Below are 25,160 nucleotides of genomic sequence, written 5' to 3' on the forward strand. Positions count from 1 at the left end.
TCGTGCAGCACAACAAGTGTACAAGCCTGCTTGTTTTGAGGTCAGCCATTTTCAAGGAAAACTGTAAATGAGATGAAAGAAACCTACATGGTTTAAAGAAACCTATATCCTAGTACATGCTAGGATAGGGCTCTCAAACCATTTAATTGCCAAGCAGCTGCAGACCTGTAGTCTTGACTAGCATGCGGTGGTACCAGTGTAACTCAACCAAGTTTGACTATGGTAGAACTGTTCTACCCAGTTCAAGGAGCCCAGCCAAGTTCAAGCTCTGTGCTTGAACACATGTGACAGCTATAAAGGCACTTCCTTTCTTTGTAGACACGACCAAAGGGACATGTGGCTGCAAATTCTCTGCTGTCCCTTCCCCTTTTTAGCTAGTTTGTGCTGGGCAAATAGAACGTGGCAGAAACCTAAGGCCAGGTTGTAAGCTTTGCAGCTTCTGCCCAGACCTCTTGGAACACTGACTCAGGGAGGGACATTAAAAGGCCTTATGACTCAGGATATCTTGCCAGAGAAGCCATGCAGAGACAGTGGTTGACAACCCAATGGAGTTCTGCCTTCCAGATGTCCCACCATGGCCCCAGACATGTGAGCAAAAGCCCTATAGGACCAAGGAGCTCTCAGGTGCTGACTGACTGGTTACCAACCAACCTCACTCACTGGCACAAGATTTGCCCAAGGGAGCCCAGCTCTAATTCCTGCCCCACAGAACTTTAAAGATACAACAAAAGTTTGTTCTGAGGTAGTTCTGTTACATCACTGAGGTAAATGGGAAATGGTTCCCTGACTGAAACCACTCTACAGATCACGTGGCACTGAACTATGACACAGGAGATTGCAAACAACTGACCCATCCCCAAAATCATTTTGGAAATATTTTTTTAATCCTTTTATTATTCTTTTTTAACAAACGGCCCCAGGGATAGGGGACCAGGGGAGGGGGGAGGAGGGGAAGCGAGGCCCCAGCCCCACAACCCCTCCCCACCCACCCCTTTCCCCCTTATATATTTATAATCTATATACAAGCCCTGGGGTGGGGGTGGGGGGGCAAAGGGCACTCCCTCAGCGGGGTGGGGGCAATCCAGGCTCCTTGTCCCCTCGGGGCCCAGGCTCCTCTGCCCTTCGGGATGGCCCTTCTCGAGAAGGTGCCCCTGTCCGCTCCCAAGGCTTCGGCGTCCAGCACAGGGCATCTGGTGGGGAGGCCTGGGGGACCGGTACATGTGGAAGAGTTAAGTCAAACAGGGAGGTCAGGGATGAAAGGACAGGAACTCAGGTGGTGACTTAAATTAAGACTTGAGACCACAGGGTTTTCTCCTTCACCTGTTGGTAGAGGTCGATGCGCTGGGTGCGGAAGACTCCACTGTAGGTGGAAGGTGGGGCCTTGAGACGGGAGTTGAGGCCAGAGAAAGACCTGAAGGAGGAATGGCATTTGAGGCAACCTTAAGACCTGCCCCTGGTCCCCAAAGAAAGTAAGTCCTTGGGGATGGATAGGCAGTCTGCATCCCCATTCCCTTCTCTTGCCTTCCAGCTGGAGGAGTACGTGATGACCCAGGTCCCCCAAGGTTGCTGTTCAGTTTTCGATAATCATGGAACGGCTTTAGTTCTACTGGGTGCAGCTGAAAGACAAAAAATTCATGAGCATCCTGCCTCTCAACGCTTTTATCTCGAGATGCTAAATCCTTACCCCTAACTCTTGGGGTTCCCTAGCACTTCAGTTCCTGTACCTTACCTCTGCTCGCCCCAAGCTAGGGCCGAAGGGCCTGGCAGGTGAAGGCAGCACCCGAGTAGCAGGAGCAGGTGGGGGCCGCACAGCCAGGCTGGGGGGCTGCAGAGCAGGGCCCACAGGTAACAGAGAAAGGGGGGGTGGGGCAGGAGGCGGCGCTGGTGGCAGGGAGCCGAAGTTCACCACAGGCAGCTGAGAGTCCACCATGGGTAGAAGCACCTGTAACGAGAAACATGGGAGTGTGTGTTGGGGCAGGGAGGAATGTCAGAAAACCATGGAGAGAGTCCAAACAGGTAACAAAAAAAGCTAGAAGTTGGAGGAGAACAGAACAAAAGGGAACTGGGAAGATAAAAGGTACCTGCTGGGCAGGGGCCCCTGAGGGGAGGAAGCCACTTTGGCCACCAGGTTGCAGAGGAGGAGAATAAAAATCTGAAGGGGATGGCAGATCCTGTCGCACCTGTTGGGGAACAGGGAGGAATAAGTCAACTCCCCCAAAAGCATTCTTCACCCCACCCCTAACTCCCTAAGCCCAGCACACCCCCACCTCTTCTTACCTGAAGCAAGGGTGGGTCTGGCAAAGGGCTAGGGCAGAAAGCTGGAGAGTAGAGGAAGGAAGGTGGAGGGTAGAGAACTCCTCCAGCTGGCAACTTCCCCAGCTCTGCTGCTTGCAGTGGGGAGAAATCCAGAAACTGGCCCTTGACAGCTACCCCAGAGAGCAGTGCCGAGGGTGGGGCTGGGCCTGGGGGGAGGTACAGGGGCTGTGATCTGAAAAGAAATTGGGGCAAGGGGGAGGAAAGGCATCAGGAAGCCAAAGTCATTTACTCCTTTAGTCTGAGCAGTACTGTTAAGTTCACTAGCCGCCAGGTACCCTAGAAATGTATTCCCCTTCCTTCTTCCCCTGAAACACAGTTCCATTTCCTTCTGAGATCCACAGAGATCTAGTCTTACCTGTAAGGGTGCAATGAGGGTGTCCCAGGGCGGAAACCTCCATTGTTGGGATGTAGCTGAGAGTCTATGGCTCCCCCTGAAACCTGCAGGAGAGCAAGTATGGAATAGCTCCAGTTTTCCTGGTCAAGAAAAGCTCACTCACCCCACCCACTACAGCAAAAGCAGGGAGAAAAATGAAATGACAAAAAAAAAAAGTGTTAAAAACTACAAATTGAAAAGGTTTGATATTAGGAGACTACAGAAAGGGGCAGAAAGGGGTCTTGGGATAGGAAGTAGGACCTACCTGAGAACTGGGAGGCCCAGGGCTGCCATAGAAGACCTCAGGGTACAAGCGTTGGCCTGAGGAGCTGGTCTCTGGGCCACAGTGCCCAGAACCCAGGTTCTTGGATTGTGGCTCACCTGAGGCAGAAGCACTGGGGAGCAGCTCCCAGTCTCGGGCTATGGGAATGGCCTGGGAAGGACAAGCCTTGTCAAGGGGGCTATCTGGGCAACCTGGATGCCCAAGTCACTCCCAGACGCCTTCTCCAGAAGTCTAAGGTCTTTCCCCAAAACCTCACTCTCCCACTTACCTCAGTGACTGATACCGTTAGCTCCTTCTCTGCTTTTAAACTGTCTCCCACCACTAGGCACAAGTCCGAGTCCTGTGATCATGAGGCAGGAGAGATTGTCCCATGATTCAGACATGTGTCCTCCACATCCCACTTCTAGTCCACCCAACCCAAGACACCCAGATCTAGCCTACACAGACCTTGTCACTGGTACCAAACTGGACTGGAGGACCAGGTCGATGGGATGGCCGGAGGGAGCCAGGCTCTGGGCCTCGGTCTGTACGCTGCAATCGTTCTGTGCCAATGGGCCCAGGGGGCAGAGGCTGCTCCCGGGGCAGCTCCTGAGTAGGGCAACACAGTGAAGTAGGATTGGGGAAAGGAAAAGGAAGCCCCAATCAGCACACACAGGCAGAGGAAAGGCCGAAGTCGAAGTCCCAGAAACATTCTTCTGATCCTTTCTTGGTTGTTTACCTTTCTGTCCCCATCGTGGGGGGCAGGTGGCCGTCTCCTAGGAGGTTCAGAGGGTTCAGAGCCAGGTGGACCCTCACCAGGAACAGCATTCAGGGGGGAGGGGCCTCCAGACCGCTTGGGGGGCCCCTCTGCTGCCCCCTTGAGTCCTCCATCAGGGGAACTTCGCTGGCTGCAGGGACCTGATGACACCTGAGAATCCCCACTCAGGTCCACCCCACTGTCAGACTGACTCATCTGAGAGGAGTGGAGAAGGAGTTAGGTCAGAGTAGAAACCACCCCAATACCTGACTGTGGTACACACATAGACAAACTACACAAAGTAGGCAGCTACATGATGCAACAGCCCCATACTCATCCCAGCATAGGTGGGGAAGTATGACCAGTGTTCAATAAAGTCCCAGCTCAGACACTCCTTCCCACCCTCACTTACCTCTGTGCCAGCCACATCCTCAAAAGGACTCAGGGGTTCCATCCAAGGCTCCATGGAGCCAGGCTGGTAACTCTTCCGGCTAGTGGCTGGGAGGAGCACCAACACAACAGGAGTGAGAGAAGATGGCTCTGCGGCGCGCCTCGCTCTCTAAGCCCTCTAACACAGTCCTTTCCTTCTGCTCAGCTTAACTCACCAGTATGTATACGATTCCAGAGGTGAGGGGTCAGGGCCTCTGTTCCTGCATCTCTGGACTCTCCCTGAGGGCCTGGGCCCTCAGGTTTGGGGCCCAAGAATCCAGAGCTATGAGAAGGTGGCAAAGATTCCTAAAGGTGAGAGACCAGAAGCAAAACATGAATGAGGTGGGAACTGGGGAATGTAAGCACCTGAGACAGAGTGCCCCAGTTGTGGGGAAGAAGGGAGACGTGGGAGATAAACAGCGACTAACGCTGAGAATTTGGGGTGAAAACACAATGACAGAAATAGGAAAAAGAGTGAAGAAAACGTAAGTGAAAACCTTTGAAAGTGAGAGCAGTGAAACATCACCTCAAGCCCCATCCCTCACCTCCTGCAGCAGCTCCGGTTTTCTGGGAGGCCGCTCTCGCCGTTTGGGGGGGAAGGGATTAACCCCGGCAGAGTCCCGGGGAGTCCCGCCCACCCCCCTGACCATCGGCCCTGGCTCCTCCAAGTGGGGGTCTGGGGAAAAGGGGAAATCCGTCAGCATGTCTTGCTCTATCACTGAACCGAGTTTTTCCCTCTGTACTCCACCTCCCAACCCTTCCACCCTCAGTGCAGACACCCAGCATCAGGGCTCCCAGGCCAGATTCCTCCCCCTTCAGCACCTGGCCTTCTCTGGGGATGGAGACACTTGCACCCTCAGCCCCTCCAGCTTACCCGAATTGACGTCATTGTTGTTGGCCCTCTGAGGGTCATACCGGGTTGGGGGCCGAGGGGAAGGGCCTTGGGGGGTTTGGGGAGGCCCAGGCTTGGGCCTTGGGTGGCCCCCTGGTGCAGCTGCACTTCCTTGGCGGCTGCTGAGCTGGGCCAGAGCCTGTTGGATGCCAGCAGGGTTGCTGTGGATAACCTGGTCCAGGCGGAAGACAGCAGAACTGCTGGGGGGTGGGGGAGGCAGAGGGAGCCCTGGGGAACGCTCCTCTGGAGGACGGCTGAAGAAAACAGAGCATCTGTTCCAGTATGCACAGAATTGTTATATCTTCCCTACAAGTCCAATCTCTTCTACCTCTCCACCTTCAACCAACCAGTCCTCTGCACTAAAATCCAGGTGTTTCTGAGCACTTTCCCCCACCCCCCCACACCGTGCAGCTTATGGGATTCTCAGCTCCCCAGCCAGGGATCGAACCCAGGCTCCAGCAGTGAAAGCACCGAGTCCTAACCACTGGACAGCCAGGGAATTCCCCATTTCTGAGCACTTCCAAGGAATTCTACTTGTAAAGATCAAGGAGAAAGCAAGGAATATGGGTGTTCCCAATGCTGTCAACTGCTTTCCAGCTACTTTACCTAGACGTGGATAACCTAGTGTGCCTAAAAGCTTACCCTGCGCCCTCAGATCTCACACTCCAGTCCACAGCACCCAACCACACCTTTCCTCCAGGTTTTCTCCCCTCCCCCAACTTTTTAACCCTAAGAATAAACTTAGTCACCCGTCTGTACCCACCTTCGGTTCTTGGGAGAGGGCCAGCTCCTCTTGTCCCCTCGCCCTGGGCCGGTCCTCCCTCCAGGACCCCCGCCACCTCCACTGCTGCCGCCACCACTGCCAGACTTGCTGCTTGGGCCTGGGCGCCGGTTCTGCCTTTCCATGCCTGGCCGCTGACTCGAGAAGCTCCGCTTGCTCAAATCTTTGGCTCTCTGGCTCAGCTCTCCACGGGACATGGCTGAAATGCCTGGTCCAGCTCCACCTCCACTGCCTCCGGGAGTCCCCACAGCTTTGGGGGTTAGCAGTGCTGCTGGCGGAGCCTCCTTGTCCCCCCGGCGCTCACTGGCAAAGTCACTGCTCTCTGAGGCAGTCTCCCATTCCTCATTGGCTTGGTCTGAGTTCTGGTTTGACAGATCGGGAGACTTAGCAGCTGCCCGGCGAGGTGGTGGGGGCACTGCTACCGTTGTGAGGGCCTCCTCCGGTCCAGGAGTGGAGACTGGAAGGGCAAGGGAAGAGGACTTGCCCTCAGCCCCCCTGGCAGCGTTCTCCCGTTCCTGTTTCAGTCTCCGGAAACGAGGCGGTTTGTCCTGCTGCTGAGCCCTCCCATGTCGCCTCCTTCTGGGCCGCTCTCCGTCTTCTACACCCATGCCTATGTTGCTGCCTCCACTGCTGCCTCCTCGGGCCATGGGGGACAGGGGCCCTGGGATCAGCTTCTCTTTCAAAGGTTCCTTACTTGGAGGCAAAGGACCTGTTGGAGGCTTCTTTGGAGCCAGAGACTTGGTTGGGGGGCTCCAGCCTGGGCAAATGGGGGGAGGGGGCCGCCCTCCCCCTCGACCCCGGCGTGATGGCACCCCTCTGGGAGTGAAGACTCGTCCACCTCGGGCAGTGGAAAAGCGGGCTGGGGCTGGTGAAGGGGGTGCTCCTGATGGTGGGGGAGCAAGAGGGACCTGCGTAAGTACTCCTTCCTTGGGTGTCGGGGCCTCCTTGTCTGAGGGGGCCAGATCACTCTCATGGGTCTCGCTGCCTGTCTCTGAACCCCGCTGCCGGCGCCGCTTGGGGATTTCTTCATACTCTGAACCCTCACTCCGTGTCTCGCTGGCAGTGCGGCCTCGGGGAGCAGGAGGATGGTTTGGTCCCCCTGCCCCACCTCCACGCCCATCATCTCCTCGGAATTCCCGGTAACTACGGAACTCTCGGCTTCGGGCTCCCCGCCCCCGTCCCCCATAGGTGCCCCGAAAACCCCTCCCTCTGGCAAAATACTCCCCTCGGCCCCGACCCCGGCAAGAGGTAGGACCCACTCTCTCATAGGAATAGTCCCTCCGAAGCCTTGGGGCAGGGGAAAGAGTCCCACTGGGTGGGGTCTCCTTGGGGCCACCTATCTTCCCCTTTGCCGTCTTCAACGGGTCTGGCTTTGGAAGCTTGGGGGTTTCATCCCCCTGTTCGAGGGGCTTGGGGGGCAGATCTTCGACTTTTGCAGGCAGGGGGGGTTTCTTGATAGGCCCAGCGCGGCGGGGAGGGGCCCCTGGCTCCTCTGGAGGGATTCCACGACGACTGCTGCCTGGACGAGGGCCCCAGCGGGTCTCAGTGCGGCTCTCTCTGCGAGGTGGCGGGGGACCTTGGCCTCCAATTCCACGGGCAGGCTTTCGACCTGCTTCTGGCCCGGTCAGCTGTGGAGTCTCCTCCTTGGAGGTTTCCTTTTTGGGTGGTGGAGCTTGTATCTTGGCTGCCTCATCATTGCCTGGGGGCCAGGGGAGTGGACGGGGCCCTGGGGGAGCTGGCTCCTCCAGAGGGAAGCGAGGGATTGGGGGCCCAGGGGCTCCATTCTCAGGAAAGCCCGGATAACTGGCCAGATAGGGTGGTGGGGGAGGTACTGGAGGGGTCTCGCTCCTGAAGAGGGAGACAGAAAAGAATAGAAATTAAGTATCTTAAGACGAGGAAAACCAACTAGATGGGGAAAGAGAACACTTTATTATAACCCAGACACTCCTTTCACGTTAACCCTATCACTTCACTGATAACCCAAAGTACCTTTTCTCCTAGCCTAGATATTTTCACTGGAAACCCACCCATTTCTCTACTCAGACTCACCTCATCCCCTTCTCATCCTCGTCAGCAGCCTGGCGCAGTGGTGAGGTAAGTGGGCGGGGGTCAGCAGGTGTGGTGGTGAAGACATCTCCTACCCAGGCCAACTTTGGATCCACTGGTGGGGTGCCGCGATCCCGCAAGAGTGGGGGTGCATGGCGCTCAAATGGCTCTGAGCTTGAGCCTCCACTGTCTGAGCGCTCCCGGGGAACCAGGCCTGAGGAAACAAAATAGTATGAGAAAGACCCCCCTTTTTTATGTTACAAACCCTCCAGCCCAAAAAGCATCTCCCCAGTTAATCCTCCATGTCAGCCCAGTCAGTGTCGGCACCTCCATCTCCTGGGCCTTGCCCACGCTCCTGAAACACAGTTACCCACTAAGCTTCCCTAGAGATGAATCCAACTAATCCCCCCACCCAGGTATATCCCAGTTAAAGAAGGACCACTGTTTCATTTCTGCAACAAAGAGGTATCTCAGCAGTGCTAGGCTCCCCTCTTATTTGGTGGCCCTTCATCCCCGTAGCAAGATGCTGATACCCACTTCCCAGGACTAAGGGGTCCACCATCCCCTCCCTCTTCTATGGCCCCTTACCAGAGGGATGCACACCAGGAGGATAGAAATCCAGAGGGGGCCGGCCCTGAAGGAGCCGGGGGTCCACATAAGGAGGAATCATCATCCAGCGGGGATCAAAGTTCATAGGGGGCATGGGTGGGGGCCGGCCCAGAGCACCTGGGTACAGGGCCTTGGGGGGTGGTGGCGGAGCCTGTGGAGCTGGCACAGCCCCCATGGTCACAGGCTGTGGTGGTGATGGGGGCACTGGGGCAGGTGGGGCGGAGCCCTGTTGATGCTGCTGCCACTGCTGCTGTTGCTGCTTCAAAAGCTGCTCCTGGGGAAAGACAAAAGGGGATGAGAGAGGCATCAAAGGCCCCAAACAAAAAAAATGAACAAAACAAAAACCAAAAACCGGCAAGTGCGACAAACACCTCGACTAGATGGAAACTAGGGGGACACAAAGGAAAGAGAAATGGTAGAGAGTCCCAGAAAGTAACTCATGGATAGGATAAATCCAAGAAAAGCAGCCTTTAAGAGGGGAAGTAACTTAGTTTCACCTGCTGCTGCCGCTGGAAACGAGGAGGCAATGATTTCTGATACTTGGGGTAGCCCAAGCCTTGGCTGGGGGGCTGCCGGGTAGGACCAACACCATCACCCTTGGGCTCCACCTTTGGGGCTGGGGGCGTGGCAGGAGAAGGAACCTCTTCTGGTGGTTCAGGACCCTCTTTTGAGGGTAGTTGGGGTTCCACTGCATGAAAGAAAAGATACTCATCAAAGTGGTCTAGTCCCCTGACAGATATTACATGAACACCCCCATAATTTCAGCTCTCACCTCTAGCTCCCCCACTAAAGGTTCCATGAACACCCTCATAATTTCAGCTCTCACCTCTAGCTCCCCCACTAAAGGTTAAGACCATCCCATTTAAAACCCATGAAAACACTTCATGGTCTCTCAAAAGCCAACGGTGGTGGCATTAACTTCCCATGAGACCATCAAAAGTAACAGACACAAAAAAAAAAAAAAAAAAAAAGTAACAGACACTTTCTTCAGCCTTGCTCCACTCTAGGCTTACGGGAAGTGGTTTCAGGTCACTACTTATTCAGGAATTCAAGTAACAAAACCTTTCCCCCTAGGATGTCCATACAAGTGAAAAGACCCTTCTCACTCCTACCACCGATGGTCCAATAAACCAAAACAACTGCCTTCTATTTCCTTTACTCACATCCTTACCACCTGCACCCTCAACCCCAAGCAGATAAGAGATCTGGCACCTGGTAGTACCCATCACCATCTCCATACCTGGGCTGGCTTCGAAGCTGCCACTGCTGGTGCTACTGGTGCTGCCACCACCACTCACCACGGTGGAAGCTGGAGCCACACCTGGAGTGGGGGTGGACTGGGCAGGAGGGGCCTGTGCCGGCTCTTCTGGTTCTTTTTCAGGTGTCGGGACTGGTGCCGGTGGAGGAGCTGGAGGTGCGGGGAGTTCTTTGGGGGCCGCAGGTGGTGGAGCGGGGGCAGGAGGGGCAGCAGGTGGTACAGCAGGTTCCGATTTGAGCCGCTTGTCAGGTGCCCCAAACTTCTCATCGAGTCGCTTGAGTTTCTCGGCACAGGCTGCCCTGCGTTCCTCCTGCATGCGCCGTTCCTCCTCCTCTCGCCGTCGCCGGGCTCGCTCCACAGCCAGGGAGATTTCAGATGAAGACTGCTTTCGCCGCTGCCGCCAAGCCTCATCCTCATCTTCGGGTGCTGGGGGCTTGCAGGGAGGGCCCCCGCGATCCTGTCAGTGGGCAGACCCAGCAGGGCCAGAGGTATCAGTCATTATGTTTCTTATGATCGCTTTCACAGACTGATCAACTGTCTCTAGCTGCAGGTGCAAAGACCAGGCCTAGGGGCTGATGGCCTCTCAGGGTAGGGACAAACTCATGATCCTAGTCTTGTTTCCTCTCTTTCAGAGACCCAAACATCCAGGTCTCCTTGTTTTTCCTAACTGGCATCCCAGTTTCTCTTTTCACCCAGACTCGCCTAACACCGACAATTTTCCAAACCTTTCCAGAGATGCTCCACAGCTCTACATTTCCTGCAGCCCATTTTCGGTCCTCCCTCCAGCTTCCTCTTATTACTACTGCTTCAATTACTCAGCTGAAACTAATCTCCCACAACTGACCCTCTCAACCCCTCATTGTAGACACTCACTGGGTAGTCCCCAGGGGGGCCCCAGTTCCCGGTGGGGCCCCGGTGAGGTGGGGGTGGGGGAGGCTTTGGGGCAGGAGGCCCCGGCTCTGTCTCTGGAGGCCGAGAGGTCTCTGCCCAGGCCGTCTTGGGAGGGGGTGGTTCGCTGCCGGGGGAGTTGCCCTTTTTGCCATCTGCTTCAGGGGGCCGTTCCTCACCAGCAGCTGACTGGGACTCCTTGCTGTGAGCAGACCAACAGTGGAATTAAAATCAGCTGCAACCCAACTCCTTTAAGAGTATATTACCATGAGAGAAACGGAGCCCCCTCCTCTCCCCAGAGGGCCCGAACTCACTGGCCCTCAGCTCCCTCCTCATCGGAGTCTCGCCCGTCTTCCTCATCGCTGAACTTGAGCTTCTCAGTGTAGTCGACCTCCTCGTGGGCCCCTGAGGAGAACAGTGAAGAGTGGTAACCCAAGCATTCTGCTCTCCAATCTCATATTTTCTGGAACACAGGAACTGTGATAGGATGTACTACTAATGCCAACTGCCCTCCTCCCACTGACATCCAGATCCCCACCATGACTCTCATTCTCACTCCTCTTAGTTCTCTACCAGGACTTGGCTTTCTTCCACGTATCTCCCCTACCTTTCAGTGTCTGCTTTTCTCCCACACAACCCGTTTTTTAAGATTTTTTTTTTTTTTTTAAGATTTTTTTTTTTGATGTGGACCATTTTTAAAGTCTTTATTGAATTTGTTACAGTATTGCTTCTGTTTTATGTTTTGGTTTTTGGCCGCGAGGCATGTGGGATCTTAGCTCCCCGACCAGGGATCGAACCTGCACCCCCTGCACTGGAAAGTGAAGTCTTAACCACTGGACTACCAGAGAAGTCCTGTATAACCCGTTTTTTCCTCATCAGATTTTGCTTTTTAAAACTAAAATACTTGGGAATTCCCTGGCGGTCCAGTGGTTAGGACTCCACACTTTCACTGCCGAGGGCCTGGGTTCAATCCCTGGTAGGGGAATTAAGATCTCATAACTTGTGTAGTGCAGCCAAAAACCAAACGAAACCAAAAACCAAAACAAACAAAAAAACCCCAAACCAAAACCAAACCAAAACAAAAATACTTGGTCCTTAGTATCCACTCACCTGCCCAACCATCATCATTCTCCTGGTCCAACTGATCAAACTCTTTGAGATTATCTTCTTTAAGAATGGAAGGCCGACCCACAGGTTCTACGAGGCGCATTGGTGGCCCTGAACCTCGGGGGCCTGCCACACGGGGGAAACGGCTATGTATGAAAAAGCAAAGGGGAGAAGAGATTAAAAGACAGCATGTTGTATAATCACATACGAGACTGAGCCTCCTGGCTAGAAAACCATCTCCTCCCCAATAGGCTTCCCCTGTCCCCAACCACAAACCCAGACCTAGATTACTCACCCGGGCCCATCAGGAGTGGGGTATCGGTAAGGCCCCTGGGGTCCATAGGGCGGAGGGAACGGGAGATATGGGGGATACATCTGCAAAAGGGCCCAATAGTAGCTGCTCAGAGGGACAGTCAAATAGCCTACCAGCTCCCTAAACCTATTATCCTCCCACCCTCACTATATGTCACAGGCCCCTGCTTTCCATGTGTCCCCTCCAAAGACTAAGCCCTAATTCCTAACTCTCTAACTTCCAGCACAACCAATCCAAAACAAGATACCCAAACTCACGAAAGGCGGCATCATTCCGCGGTAGGGAGGGAACTGGGGTGGGCCTGCAGGCTGCAGCCCACCCCGGGGATCATGGCCGTGATGAAGTTTGGAGTCCGGGCCCTCCAGCTCATCAGGGCCACGCCCACCTCCGTCCCTCCAAGTTGTAGAATCTGTATTTTGGAAAAGGCAGAGAGAACATAGCTGAAGATGATGGGGAGAAAGATGAATAAGCTAGCACCTAACTCTGAGATGGAATAAGGTAATGTCCTGGCCAAAAGGTAACCACTCATTCACTCACTAATGGCGGCCACTCACTTTGGGGGCGGAGGCTTGGTCCGGGCCCAGACGACTGTTCGGCAGACTCCCTTTCCTTGGCAGCCTTGTCCTGGTCGCCAGCCGCCTGCAGGGTCGGAAATTCCTCTCGAGAGAATCGTGACAGTAGGCTTGATGCCCTTCCACCTGTTGATGTTGAGGTGCAAAAGTAGGAGACACAAGTACATTTACTGAGGACGCACCATGAGAGTGGAAGGGTCTGATAGGTAGCAGATCCAGTTCTGCCTCCAAACTCACCCCCTACGTACTACATGTTCATTCCCCAAGAAAAAAGGTCAGTTTTGGGACATCCTCCTCACCTTCAGTTAATTCTGAGACAAACTTGCTCATGTGTGTCCCATGAAACTTGAATATGGGATCCAAAATTTAGCCAAAGAGGAATGAGGAGGTACAGTGGAGGTACAGTGCAGGACTCCTGCCTACTATGGTGCCCAAAGAGACCTCCCCAAACAGCCCTGCACTCACCATCTCCATGTGCTCCATGGGTGACACTGGCTTGTGCCCAGGACTTTACCCCGCTTGGAACCGAAGGAGCGTTCTGGGGAAGCAGAGATAATAAATGGTGACGTGGATGAGAAGCTTCAAGCCATTCTTGCCCCTGCCCCTTAAATAACATCCAGTTCTTCAGATACCTCGGGGGCTGCTGGGGGTCGTTTCGGTTGGTTGGAGGCAGGCGTCTGTGAAGCCGGCAGTGGCTGCGATTCCGGCGGCTGAGCGGTTGAGGCATCGGAACTGAAGGGATGGTAGGATGAGAAGGTTAGAGTCTGAGATGGCTCCAGCTCCACTGCTTCTCCAACTGGTGGAGGACAGGAACTGAACCCAGGTCTACTCCCTACTTTTAAAAAGTATTAGGGCAAAATACCATAAGCTCGTCACCCTGCACAGGCTGTCCTTTATTCTTCAAGCTTTCTTTACATCTGACAGAAAGCTAAAGGTACCATTCATCAGTCATCTAACAGGAGTCCTACAACAGGCAGGACAGGGTCTTCCCTGTTTGTCTCTGACTCTCATGTGGCCGGGCTAGACCAAGCCCCCATTCATCCTGAAGTTCAAAGTTAAAATATTCATAACTCTAAGTCCCCCAGGTCTCTGTCTACCTCTTGGGGTCGGACTGCTCCTGTTTGCTTGCCCATCCTGTTCCGTCTTTCGGCACTAGTGAGACGTTGGGGTCATTGCCTTTGTTCTCGGCTTTCAGGCTTGGAAGGTTGGCTGGGGGTGGCATACGCCGAGCAATGGCAACTTTCCCGAGACTCTGCAGGCCATGGCGAGGGGCAACTGGAGAAAAGGTGGAAAGAGAATGAAAAATGCTTTATATAAGAGATCTGACAGCATCCTACCCTAGGTCCCATTTAGACATCCTCAATATTTTCTCTTAGAAACCAAACTTCTCCTAGAAACCTTCCCTCCCTTTGCCCTAGGCAACCTCTGAAATTCTATCAGGAAAGAAGGCTGAGATGCTTTACATTCAATACTTCTATGTGGGATGGTTGATCTTGAGCCTGCAGGGAGCAAGCTGGCCCCAGACTTCTCCAAGTCCACATTTCTTTGCCTCCAATTCTTACGTGTCCAAAGACGGGAAACCACAGACACGCCTTTGTAGGAGGGTACTGGTGTTCACCCAAAGCGCAACATCCCCATGGGACCCAAGATAAAATTAGAAAGTCTCTAGTGTTTCTCTAACCTTTGGATGTATGTACCATAGTTGTTTCCCTCCGAAGAGCTCTGAAATATGTGCCCCATTCATGCCCAGCCTCCTATAATTAGGAACATCATTGCAGGACCCTCACCAGCGGGTTTCTGGATCTCTAAGGACTTGCCCTTATATGTATCAAACAGGTTGAGCGAAGAATACTTTTTTCCATCCTTCCCCTTGGCAGTTGGCCCCGAGCGATCGGACATTGCGCTGGAAGCTCATTGAGTACGTTGGGTCCTGCAGGCACCTCCCCCAAAACGTGCCGGAGCCTGTGGGCCAGATACCAAGTGTTTCAGTCTCTGCTCCATTTAGAGACTCCAACAGAAGCTTAGACTCGTAGGCTCCCTTTTATTCTCATCAGGGGCCCAGATATGTGGCCCTCTAGTGTCTCTTCCTCCAGCCTATTCAAACACCCCAGTCGCTTTAAGCAACCATTATCTACTTAGCTCCCCACAGAGCCCAAATGCCATGTTCCCTCTTTTCCCTAGACATCTCTTACTAAGGAAACCCAAATAAAAATCCAGTATCTTCCTAATACAAACACTCTTCCCTTTATACCAGTCTATATAAAGTGTAGCAGCCTCTTCGTTATGCCCACAAGTGATAATCTCTCTCCACCAAAATCATTTCACAGACCTACAATAAAAAAGGGCAAGTCCAAGCTCCAGAGAAAACCAGAAAGACGCATACAGCTCCATCATGTAAGGAACAGAGCTTTAGATCCCCTACTTATTAGATACCAGCTTCCTGTGTGCCAGGTTCTATTCCCAGCCGCCTCACTCCCATCCGGGGAGGTTTGCAGGAAGGTATGCCAGAGTTTAAGGATTTTATGAGCTTGCTCAGCCAGACTGGGGGCTGGTGCAAGAGAACTCCTGAGGGAACAAATGGGGCTCTACATACTCCCAAGCTATAGAACCAAGTATTTGGGATAGCCTGTCTTTTCCTACACTTGCCCCCATCCCAGCTCCTGGAAAAATTTTTGTCTGCAGATGAAATACTGGTGGGCTCTGGTTTACCCTATGTAGATGTGAGAGAAACAAAGCATTATGGACCCACCTCAAGCATACCATGTAACCATGGGGCCGAGGCCGGAACCAACTTCATTTTCCTACCCCCAGTAAAAACACACATCGGCAGTCATTTCTTTCCCTAATACCCCTTGCTCCCCAAGCCGGCCAAACTCTCCAACATCGGTCAGTTCCTGGGTGACAAGGCATTCGTTTATAGAGAATGGTGTAAAAGAAAGAGATGGGAGTTGGTGAGACATCCAGACGGGACCAGGATGATAACCCAAATCAAGAACTTTAAGAAAGGTTAGATAAGGATTGCTTTTAAGGTGTTTAAGGAGGCCAGTCTTTGAAAATAAATTTATGAAGGAAAAAGGAACAGAAAAATAGTGAAGAAACTAAAATAAAAGAGAATTAATACGAAAGCAGGTGGGAAATAATACACGTAAGCGGGAATGGTAGGAAAAGGATGCAGACCAAAGTAAGGGAGCAACGTCAAGAGACCCAGGAGAAAGGGCGGGGTTGGGATAGAAAGGAGATAAGAAAGGAAACATGAAAAAAGCAGAAAAGAAATTGAGGAACGTAGAAAGCACAGATGCGGGATAAAAGCAGGGCTCCAGAGTGGGAGTGACTCGACGCGAAGTGGGGCGTCAAGAAGGGGGAACCTTAGCGCTGGATGATGGGAGGGGTCCACTGAAGGAAGGGAGACTCGGAGAAGAGGACAGTCAGGCGAGGCCCACCCTAGAGCGGCGGCAGGGAAGGGGACCACAAATACGGGTGAAAGGCCAGGAGCGCAACGAGGGGCGGGGGGGGTTACGGCCCAGGAGTGGGGGGTCGCCCCATGAAGCCATAAGGTGAGTGGGTAAGGGCAGGCCATAGACTCAGAGAAGGGCTGGAAGTGCGGGTCCCAGGGTGGGAGTATCGGAGGGGGAGGGGCAGGCAGGGCCCGGCAGCAGGAGGACAAAATGGCGGCGGCTAATGGCAGCTTCTCCTCCCCCCGGCCCGCCACCGCCGCTGCTGCCGCTGCCACCGCTGCTCCCGCGCCGGAAAAGGGCGTTAGCATTCGGCTCGCCCAGACTCACCTGGCCGGGTGCGCGGGGGTCCGGGACCGGGGCCTAGGGGCTCCCCGGGGTGGGATGGCGGTGGGGCGGGGGCGGATGGCGGCGGATGGCGCCGGGTTCGGCTCCTCCCGTCTCCCTCGCTCACTCCGCGGCTGGGCCCCGACTAACGGCCCATCCGGGCAACCGCCACCCCCGGGAGCGCCCCCCCGCCGCCTCCCACCGCGCATAAACACGCCCCTTAATTTGCATAAAGGGCGGGGAGCTTTCTACCCTATCCCTCTTTACTTCCAGGGCTATCCTTATTAAAAAAAGCAGAGCGTGCGAAGCTGATATAGGCTATTTGCATAAAGAGGAGGGACTTACAGGCGCTAGGACGCCGGTTGGCTGAAGTGGCAGGCCCCCGGCGTCGGCCGTTGAGACGTGTAGAGGGGGCGGGAATGCGGCGCCGGTCGGCCTGGGCGCAGAATTTGCACGACAAATAGGGGGAGAAAGAGGCGGAGCGTGCGTCGTGCGTTTGTGGAGAGATGGGAACGGAGAGACGTAGGGACGCCGAAAGTGGAAGGAAACGATCCTAGGCTCGTGGCGCTTTCGGCGAAAGAGACGGAGCTGGAAGACGGGGCGGAAGGGTTTTTTTTTTTTTGCCGGAGGGCGGAGCTTACGTAACCAGGGAAGAGTCCCAACTCACGCTTCTCTTCGCGAGAGGTGAAAGCACCAGGGGGGCGGGCCTTCATTTATTAAATCACGTCATGCAAATAAGGTGGATTGACGGGCCAATCCAAGGGGCCAGGGGCGAGCATCACACAGCATATGCCTTCTGTGGGTAGTTCTACTTATTTGCATAATATATGCAAATCATTTGAACAAAGATAGGCTACGAATAACCGGTTCATCAAAATAGTGGTAACTAATGACTAAGACGGGCATTTAATTTTATAATCTACAATTTTCATGAATATATTTGTATATCTGATATTATTAGCAGTTTGCATTCGCTTCACAACGAGTTTAATTCTACGAAATGCAGTACCATTTCCCTCCTTTGTCTCCTATTACTCTATTACTCTGCTCCTACTACCCGTTCAGCAAATCATTCAACAGCTATGTTTTTTTAACCATTAAAAATGTATAAAATAGATTTTTATTAGAGCGGTTTTAAGTTTACGGGATAATTGAGCAGAAAGTACAGAGAATGCTCGTATATTCCTTCCCCTGCCTCAGTTTTCCCTATTATTAACTTCGTGCACTGGCGTGGCGCATTTGTTACAATTGATGAGCCAATAGTGATACGTTGGTTTTTTGTTCCAGTTTTATTGAGATATGATTGACACACAGCGCTATATAAACTTAAGGGGTACAGCATAATGATTTGACTTACCAACATCATGAAATGATTACCACAATGTTTAGTGGACATCCATCATCTCATAGTTTACAGACTTAAAGAAATAGAAAAAATGTATTTTTTTCCTTGTGAAGAGAACTCTGAGAATTTACTCTTAACAACTTTCATCAGTTTTAATTATATTTATCATGCTATACGCTACATCCCTAGTGTTTATTTATCTTATAACTGGAAGTTGGTACTTTTTTTTTTTGCGGTACGCGGGCCTCTCACTGTCGTGGCCTCTCCCGCTGCGGAGCACAGGCTCCGGACGCGCAAGCTCAGCGGCCATGGCTCACGGACCCAGCCGCTCCGCGGAATCGCGCACCGGGGCACGAACCCATGTCCCCTACATCGGCAGGCGGACTCTCAACCACTGCACCACCAGGGAAGCCCAAGGAAGTTGGTACTTTTTGACTGCCTTTATCCATCCCTTACCCCCCACCACAAATCTGATCTCTTTCTCTGTAAGTTTTGTTTTTTTTATAAATTTCTTTATTTTTTGGCTGTGCTGGGTCTTTGTTGCTGCACGCGGGCTTTCTCTAGTTTCGGCGAGTGGGGAGCTACTCTTCATTGAGGTGCACAGGCTTCTCATTGCGGTGGCTTCTCTTGTTGCAGAGCACGGATTCTAGGCTTGGGGGCTTCAGTAGTTGTGGCAAACAGGCTCAGTAGTTGTGGCTCACGGGCTCAAAAGCGCAGGCTCAGTAGTTGTGGCGTATGGGCTTAGTTGCTCCGCAGCATGGCAAGATTTCATTCTTTTTCATGGCTCAGTAATATTCCATAGTACATATATACTATACCTTCTTTACCTACTCACCTGTTGATGGGTACTTAGGTTGCTTCCATATCTTGGCTGTTATAAATAATGCTTCAATGAACATAGTGGTGCATATATCTTTTTGAATTAATGTTTTCATTTTCTTCAGATAAATACCTAGGAGTGGAATTAGTGGATCGTATAGTAGTTCTATTTTTAATTTTCTGAGGAATCTCCATATTGTTTTCCATAGTGGCTGCACCAATTTACATTCCTACCAATATTGAAAGAGGGTTCCCTTTTCTCCACATCCTTGCCAACACTTGTTATTTGTGGTCTTTTTGATAATAGCCATTCTGACAGGTGTGAGGGGATATTTCATTATGGTTTGAGTTGTATTTCCCTGATGATTAGTGATGTTGAGCATCTTTTCATGTGCCTATTGGCCATCTTTATGTCTTCTTTGGAAAATGTCTATTCAGGTCCTTTGCCCATATTTTTATAGTATTTTTTTTTATTATTATTATTTTGCCTGCATTGGGTCTTCGTTGCTGTGCGTGGGCTTTCTCTAGTTGCAGTGAGCGGGGGCTACTCTTCGCTGCGGTGCGCAGGCTTCTCGTTGGGTGGCTTCTCTTGTTGCGGAGCATGGGCTCTAGGCGTGGGGGCTTCAGTATTTGTGGCATGTGGGCTCAGTAGTTGTGGCTCACGGGCTCTAGAGTGCAGGCTCAGTAGTTGTGGTGCATGGGCTTAGTTGCTTTGCGGCATGTGGGATCTTCCCAGACCAGGGCTCGAACCCATGTCCCCTGCATTGGCAGGCAGATTCTTAACCACTGCGTCACCAGGGAAGTCCCCATTTTTTTTTCTTCTCTGCCCATTTTTTAATCTTTTTATTTTTATTGTATGAGTTCTTTGTGTATTTTGAATATTAACCCCTTATCAGATATATTATTTGCAAGTATCTTATCCTATTCTGTAGGCAGCCTTTTCATTTTGCTGATAGTTTCCTTTGCTATGCAAAAGCTTTTTAGTTTGATATAGTCCCATTTGTTGATTTTTGCTTTTGTTTCCCTTGTCTGAGGAGACATATTAAAAAAAATATTGCTAAGATTGGTGTCACAGAGCATACTCCATATGTTTTCTTTTAGAAATTTTATGGTTTCAGATCTTACATTTCTTAGTTAGATTTATTCCTAGGTATTTCATTCTTTTTGATGTGATTGTAAATGGGATTGTTTTCTTAATTTGTTTCTTGATAATTCATTGATAATGTGTAAAAATGCAACAGATTTCTATATGTTAATTTTGTATACTCCAACTTTACTAGATTCATTGGTGAGTTCTAGTAGTTTCTTTGTGGCATCTTTAGAATTTTCTATGTATAGTATCATGTCATCTTCAAACTGACAGTTTTACTTCTTCCTTTCCAATCTGAATTCCTCTTATTTCTTTTTTTTTGTCTGATTATTGTGGCTAGGACTTCCGATACTATGTTGAATGAAAGTGGGCATCCTTGTATTCTTCCTGATCTTAGAGGAAATGTTTCAGTTTTTCACCATTGAGTATGATGTTAGCTGTGGGCTTGTTATATATGGCCTTTATTATGTTGAGGTATGCTCCCTCTGTGCCCACTTTCTGGAGAGTTTTAATCATAAATGAATGTTGAATTTATCACAAGCTTTTCCTACATCTGTTGAGATGACCATATGATTTTTATTCCTCAGTTTATTAATGTGGTGTATCACATTGACTGATTTATGGACATTGATCCATCCTTGCATCCCTGGGATAAATCCCACTTGATCATGGTGTACAATCCTTTTAATGTATTGTTGAATTCCATTTGCTAATAGTTTTTGAGGATTTCTGCATCTCGGTTCATCTGTGATATTGGCCTATAATTTTTATTTTTTTGTGATATCTTTATCTGGATTTGGTATCAGGGTGATACTGGCCTTATAAAATGGGTTCAGAAGTGTTTCTTCCTTTGCAGTTTTCTGAAATAGTTTGAGAAGGATGGATGGTAACTCTTCTTTTTTTTTTTTTTGCGGTACGCGGGCCTCTCACTGCTGTGGCCTCTCCCGTTGCGGAGCACAGGCTCCGGACGCGCAGGCTCAGCGGCCATGGCTCACGGGCCCAGCCGCTCCGCGGCATGTGGGATCTTCCCGGACTGGGGCACGAACCCTTGTCCCTTGCATCGGCAGGCGGACTCTCAGCCACTGCGCCACCAGGGAAGCCCTGGTAACTCTTCTCTAAATGTTTGGTAGAAGCATTGTGGTTCTGGAGTTTTGTCTGTTGAGAGGCTTTTTTTTTTTTTTTTAATTACTGATTCAATTTCATTACTGGTAACTGATCTGTTCATATTTTCTATTCCTGATTCAGTCTTGGGAGATTGTACATTTCTAGGAATTTGTCCATTTCTTCTAGGTTGTCCATTTTATTGGCGTATAATTATTTGTAAAAATCTCTTATGATCCTTTGTATTTCTGTGGTGTCAGTTGTAACTTCTCCTTTTTCATTTCTGATTTTATTGATTTGGGCCCTCTCCCTTTTTCTTGATGAGTCTGGCTAAAGGTTTATCAATTTTGTTTATCTTTTCAAAGAACAGCTCTTTCATTAATATTTTCTGTTTTTTGTCTCTATTTCATTTATTTCTGTTCTCATCTTTATTATTTCTTTCCTTCTACTAATTTTGGGGTTTGTTTGTTCTTCTTTATCTAGTTCCTTTAGGTGCAAAGTTAGATTGTTTATTTGAGGTTTTTCCTGTTTCCAGGGGTAGGCTTGTATCGCTATAAACTTCCCTCCTAGAAATGTTTCTGCTGCATCCCATAGATTGTGGATCATTGTGTTTTCGTTTTCATTTGTCTCCAGCTTTTAAAAATTTCCTCTTTGATTTTTTAAGTGACCCATTGTCAACAACGATGTTCTGAAGGCACCAGAGATATGCGCAGAATATTATAGAAGTAGAGGAATAAAAATCAGACTGTGCCTGAGCAGGTTCAGAAATGCTTCTAGAAAAATGTGACTCTTATTAAGTGATATGAAGAACTAGTTAAAATTTAGCCAGGGGACTTCCCTGGTAGTCCAGTGATTAAGAATTCACCTTCCAATGCAGGGGACACATGTTTGATCCCTGGTCAGGGAACTAAGATCCCACATGCCTCAGGGTAACTAAGCCTGCATGCCACGACTACTGAGCTCGCACGCCACAACTAGAGAGCCTGAACGCTGCAACTACTGAGCCCATGTGCTCTGTAGCCCATGCACCACAACTAGAGAAAAGCCCGTGTGCCGCAACAAGGAGCCCGCACACCACAACGAAAGATCCCGCATGTCACAACAAAGATCCTGTGTGCTGCAACTAAGACCCGATGCAGCCAAATAAATAAAATAAGTAAATTAAAAAAAAAAAGGTTTAGCAAATTTGAGGAGAGAGTGCACATCTTGGGCCCAGTGAACTGATAAGCAGAGGCATGGGTTTGGAACCTATGCCTAGACTGGTGTGGCTAAATTAAAGGACTGACTGTCCATAATGGAAAATGGGAGCAGAAAATTTAGCAAGACTCTGGTAAGAATTTTATCCTGAGGCTCATTAAAGATGGTTGAGATGACTTCAGTTCTCAAACTTTCTTTTTATTTTTAAATTATTTTTATTTATATATTTTTTAATTTTGGCTGCGCTGGGTCTTTGTTGCGGCATGTGGGCTCTTTGTTGAGGCGCATGGGCTTCTCTAGTTACAGCACACAGGCTTCTCTAGTTGTGGTGTGCAGGCTCAATAGTTGTGGTGCGCTGGCTTAGTTATCCCATGGCATGTGGTATCTTAGTTCCCGGACCAGGGATCGAACCCTTATCCCCTGCATTGGAAGGCAGATTCTTTTTTTTTTTTTTTTTAATTTATTTATTTTTGGCTATGTTGGGTCTTTGTTGCTGCCCGCAGGCTTTCTCTAGTTATGGTGAGCGGGGTCTAGTCGTTGCAGTGTGCAGGCTTCTCATTGTGGTGGCTTCTCTTGTTGCGGAGCATGGGCTCTAGGCGCGCAGGCTTCAGTAGTTGTGGCTTGCAGCCTCAGTAGTTGTGGCTTGCAGGCTCTAGAGCACAGGCTCAGTAGTTGTGGCACACGGGCTTAGTTGCTCTGCGGCATGTGGGATCTTCCCAGACCAGGGCTCGAACCCGTGCCCCCTGCATTGGCAGGGGGATTCTTAACCACTGCACCACCAGGGAAGTCCCTCTCAGACTTTCAAAATGATACTCGTGTCCCCTTTCCCAGGTCAGTTACCACAGCAGAATTTCTTGGAAGACCTATCCATACACACTGTCTCCAATGTCTCTCCTCTCATTCTTTCTTAAACCCACTCCAGTCAAGCCTTCATCCCCACCTTCTACCCAAACTGCCAAGAGCATCAGTCTCATGGCTTGAAATAAAGTTTATATGCTGATGACTCCCAAATGTGTCTATTCATCAGAGACCTCACTCCAAAACTCCAGACTTGTATACACAGCTATGTACTTGACATCACCTCTTGGGTATCTAACAGATCATTTCAAATTCAGTACGTCCAAAACTGAACATTTTGATCTCCGGTCCTCCAATACCTGTTCTATCCACAGCCTTCACCATCTCAGCTGATGACAATTTAAAAATTACAGTTAAACTAACACAACATTGTAAAGCAACTATACTCCAATAAAAATTAATTTTAAAAAATTCCAGTTAAGTCAAAAATCCTGGAAACTTCATTGACTCCTTTCTTTATCTCACTCCACTTTCAATCAGACAAGAAATCCTATATTGAGGAATTATCCAGAATCCAACCTCTTCACTTCCACTGCTTCCACTTTGATCTGAGCCGTCCTCATCTCTTACCTGGGTTACAGTAACAGCCTCCTAACTGGTCTTCCTAAGTCTACCCCTGCTCCTACAGTCTATTTTCTATACTGCAGTCAGAGTGGGGCCTTTTCTCAGAGGAGTTTTCAAAGCATTCCTTTGCTCAAAGTCCTGCATTGCCTCTCCATTTCTCTCAGAATAAAAGCCAAAGTCCTTACTGTGGCCCACAAGACCCTAGATGTCTTGGCCCTCTATTATGTTTCTGATTATATTGCTCTGCCTATCTGCACAGACCTGTCTTACCCTAGGGCCCTTCTGCTCCTTTTCCCTCTGCCCAACTGACTCTTCCCGCAGAAACCTGCATGGCTCACTCCTTTATTTCCTTGAAGTTTTTGCCCAGTGTTGGTCACCTCCTCAATGAGGCCTCTCCTGATTACACTTTCAAAATTTTAATCTTCCCTGACCATCCTGGCACCCCTCATTCCCTTTAACCTGCTCTATGTTCTCTTTTTTTCATAATACTTGTCATTTTCTAATAGATCATATAAATTTTAAATTATGTTTACTTTTTATTGTCTGTCCTCCTCCCACACCAGTTCCCACAACAGAATGTAAACTTCACAAAGGCAGGGATCTTTGTTTTGTTCACTCTTCTATCCCAAGCACCTGGAATAGGGAATGGAACATAGTTAATGTCCAATAAGTGATTTTTTACATCTTCTTTAGAGTAGCCCCTGCTCGCTGCAACTGGAGAAAGCCTGCATGCAGCAATGAAGACCCAACCCAGCCAAAGAAGAAAAAAAAATTCTTCTTCTCAAAGTGTGTAATGTATATGTGTATTATATATATAATATATGAAATTTTGATAACTTTTCATGAACTGAGCAAAACATGTAACCAAAAACGGAACCTTAACTAGCACAAAAGCTGCCCGAGGGCCCCTTGTAGTCACTGCCCTCCCCCAAGGCTAACTATTATCCTGACTTCTAACAATATATATTAGTTTTACTTGTTTTTGTACTTTATATAAATGGAATTGTACAGTAAGGGTTCTTTTATGTCTGTCTTCTTTTGCTCAACATTGTATTAATGAAATTGATCCACATGGTTGCATGTTATTGTAGTCTGTTCATTCTTACTGCTATATAATAGTAGTCCATTGTGTAAATATAACCCAATTTACTTATCCTGAATGAACAAATTGTTTAAGCTCCAGATCCTTCCTATCCGCCTTGTTGTCGCCAGAGTTGTCGAGAAGATTAAATGAATTAATACACAGAAGGCATCTACCCAGTGTATAGTAGGTGCTCAGTAAAGCTTAGCTATTAATTTTGTTATATTCAGATATTTTATTGAACCCACATTGATCTCGTCCTCATCTGAAGTCCTGTACCTTTACTGTAGCACTCTTTAGGATGCCAACCTGGCTTTACCATTGGAAACGGCCAAAATGAGTGGCCCTAGGGGCCTGATCTGTCCTTGGTACATGAAACAAGCTGGGCCAATTCGATTCTTGCTTTCCAGGGAGTAAGGAAATCTGAAATAGTGGCCAATGACTGGGAGTTGCTGGAGTTAATGCATCTGGATCCCTTGGAGGAAAAGTCCAGGAATAGCCTCACCAAAGGCCTGGGAACTCTCAGGCTCCTGCCTTCCCTGGAACTGGCTTTTTAACCCTTTCTGCCATCCAGGGATCCTGTATGCTCAGAATCTGCCCTCAGTACTCTCCTAATACAAGCCCCTTTTCCTTTTATTAGGTAGACTCGGTTGTTGTAGCTTGTCCCCAACAGGACCTCAAGACTCATTTTCACTTAAATTATCAGGCTTTATAGTGTCGTGA

At 49.9% G+C, this 25,160-nt stretch overlaps 1 protein-coding gene and 1 non-coding gene across 6 annotated transcripts; both read right to left on the reverse strand.

Moving 5' to 3' along the window:
- Nucleotides 1-862: 862 nt before the first annotated feature.
- Nucleotides 863-16,884, reverse strand: PRRC2A (proline rich coiled-coil 2A). 5 transcript variants are annotated; one of them, XM_027099439.1, is made up of 31 exons: nt 16,728-16,884; nt 14,391-14,565; nt 13,701-13,878; nt 13,236-13,335; nt 13,069-13,141; nt 12,586-12,729; nt 12,289-12,440; nt 12,014-12,093; nt 11,722-11,864; nt 10,926-11,016; nt 10,597-10,813; nt 9,706-10,180; nt 8,963-9,153; nt 8,445-8,739; nt 7,860-8,070; nt 5,793-7,658; nt 5,012-5,283; nt 4,683-4,813; nt 4,314-4,443; nt 4,121-4,206; nt 3,691-3,924; nt 3,420-3,560; nt 3,241-3,312; nt 2,955-3,122; nt 2,672-2,754; nt 2,278-2,488; nt 2,082-2,180; nt 1,730-1,942; nt 1,522-1,616; nt 1,321-1,411; nt 863-1,203 (listed from the first exon to the last, which is right to left on the reverse strand). In XM_027099439.1, the coding sequence occupies exons 2-31, from the start codon at nt 14,500-14,502 to the stop codon at nt 1,063-1,065; spliced, it is 6,495 nt and encodes a 2,164-aa protein (XP_026955240.1). In that variant the 5' UTR covers nt 14,503-14,565; nt 16,728-16,884; the 3' UTR covers nt 863-1,062. The 5 variants fall into 5 exon arrangements, with proteins under 5 accessions (XP_026955240.1, XP_026955239.1, XP_026955241.1 ...); XM_027099438.1 differs by lacking the exon at nt 16,728-16,884 and adding an exon at nt 16,386-16,565; XM_027099440.1 differs by lacking the exon at nt 16,728-16,884 and having other exon boundaries at nt 14,285-14,399.
- LOC113616187 (small nucleolar RNA SNORA38) lies at nt 14,078-14,208 on the reverse strand. The gene has a single exon (XR_003431246.1). It is a non-coding gene; the product is annotated as a small nucleolar RNA SNORA38 (small nucleolar RNA).
- Nucleotides 16,885-25,160: the final 8,276 nt, after the last annotated feature.

Source organism: Aethalodelphis obliquidens, unplaced genomic scaffold, assembly GCF_003676395.1.
Source record: "Aethalodelphis obliquidens isolate GAN/ISIS:26980383/991018 unplaced genomic scaffold, ASM367639v1 scaffold131, whole genome shotgun sequence".
NCBI classification, from domain to species: Eukaryota; Metazoa; Chordata; class Mammalia; order Artiodactyla; family Delphinidae; genus Aethalodelphis; species Aethalodelphis obliquidens.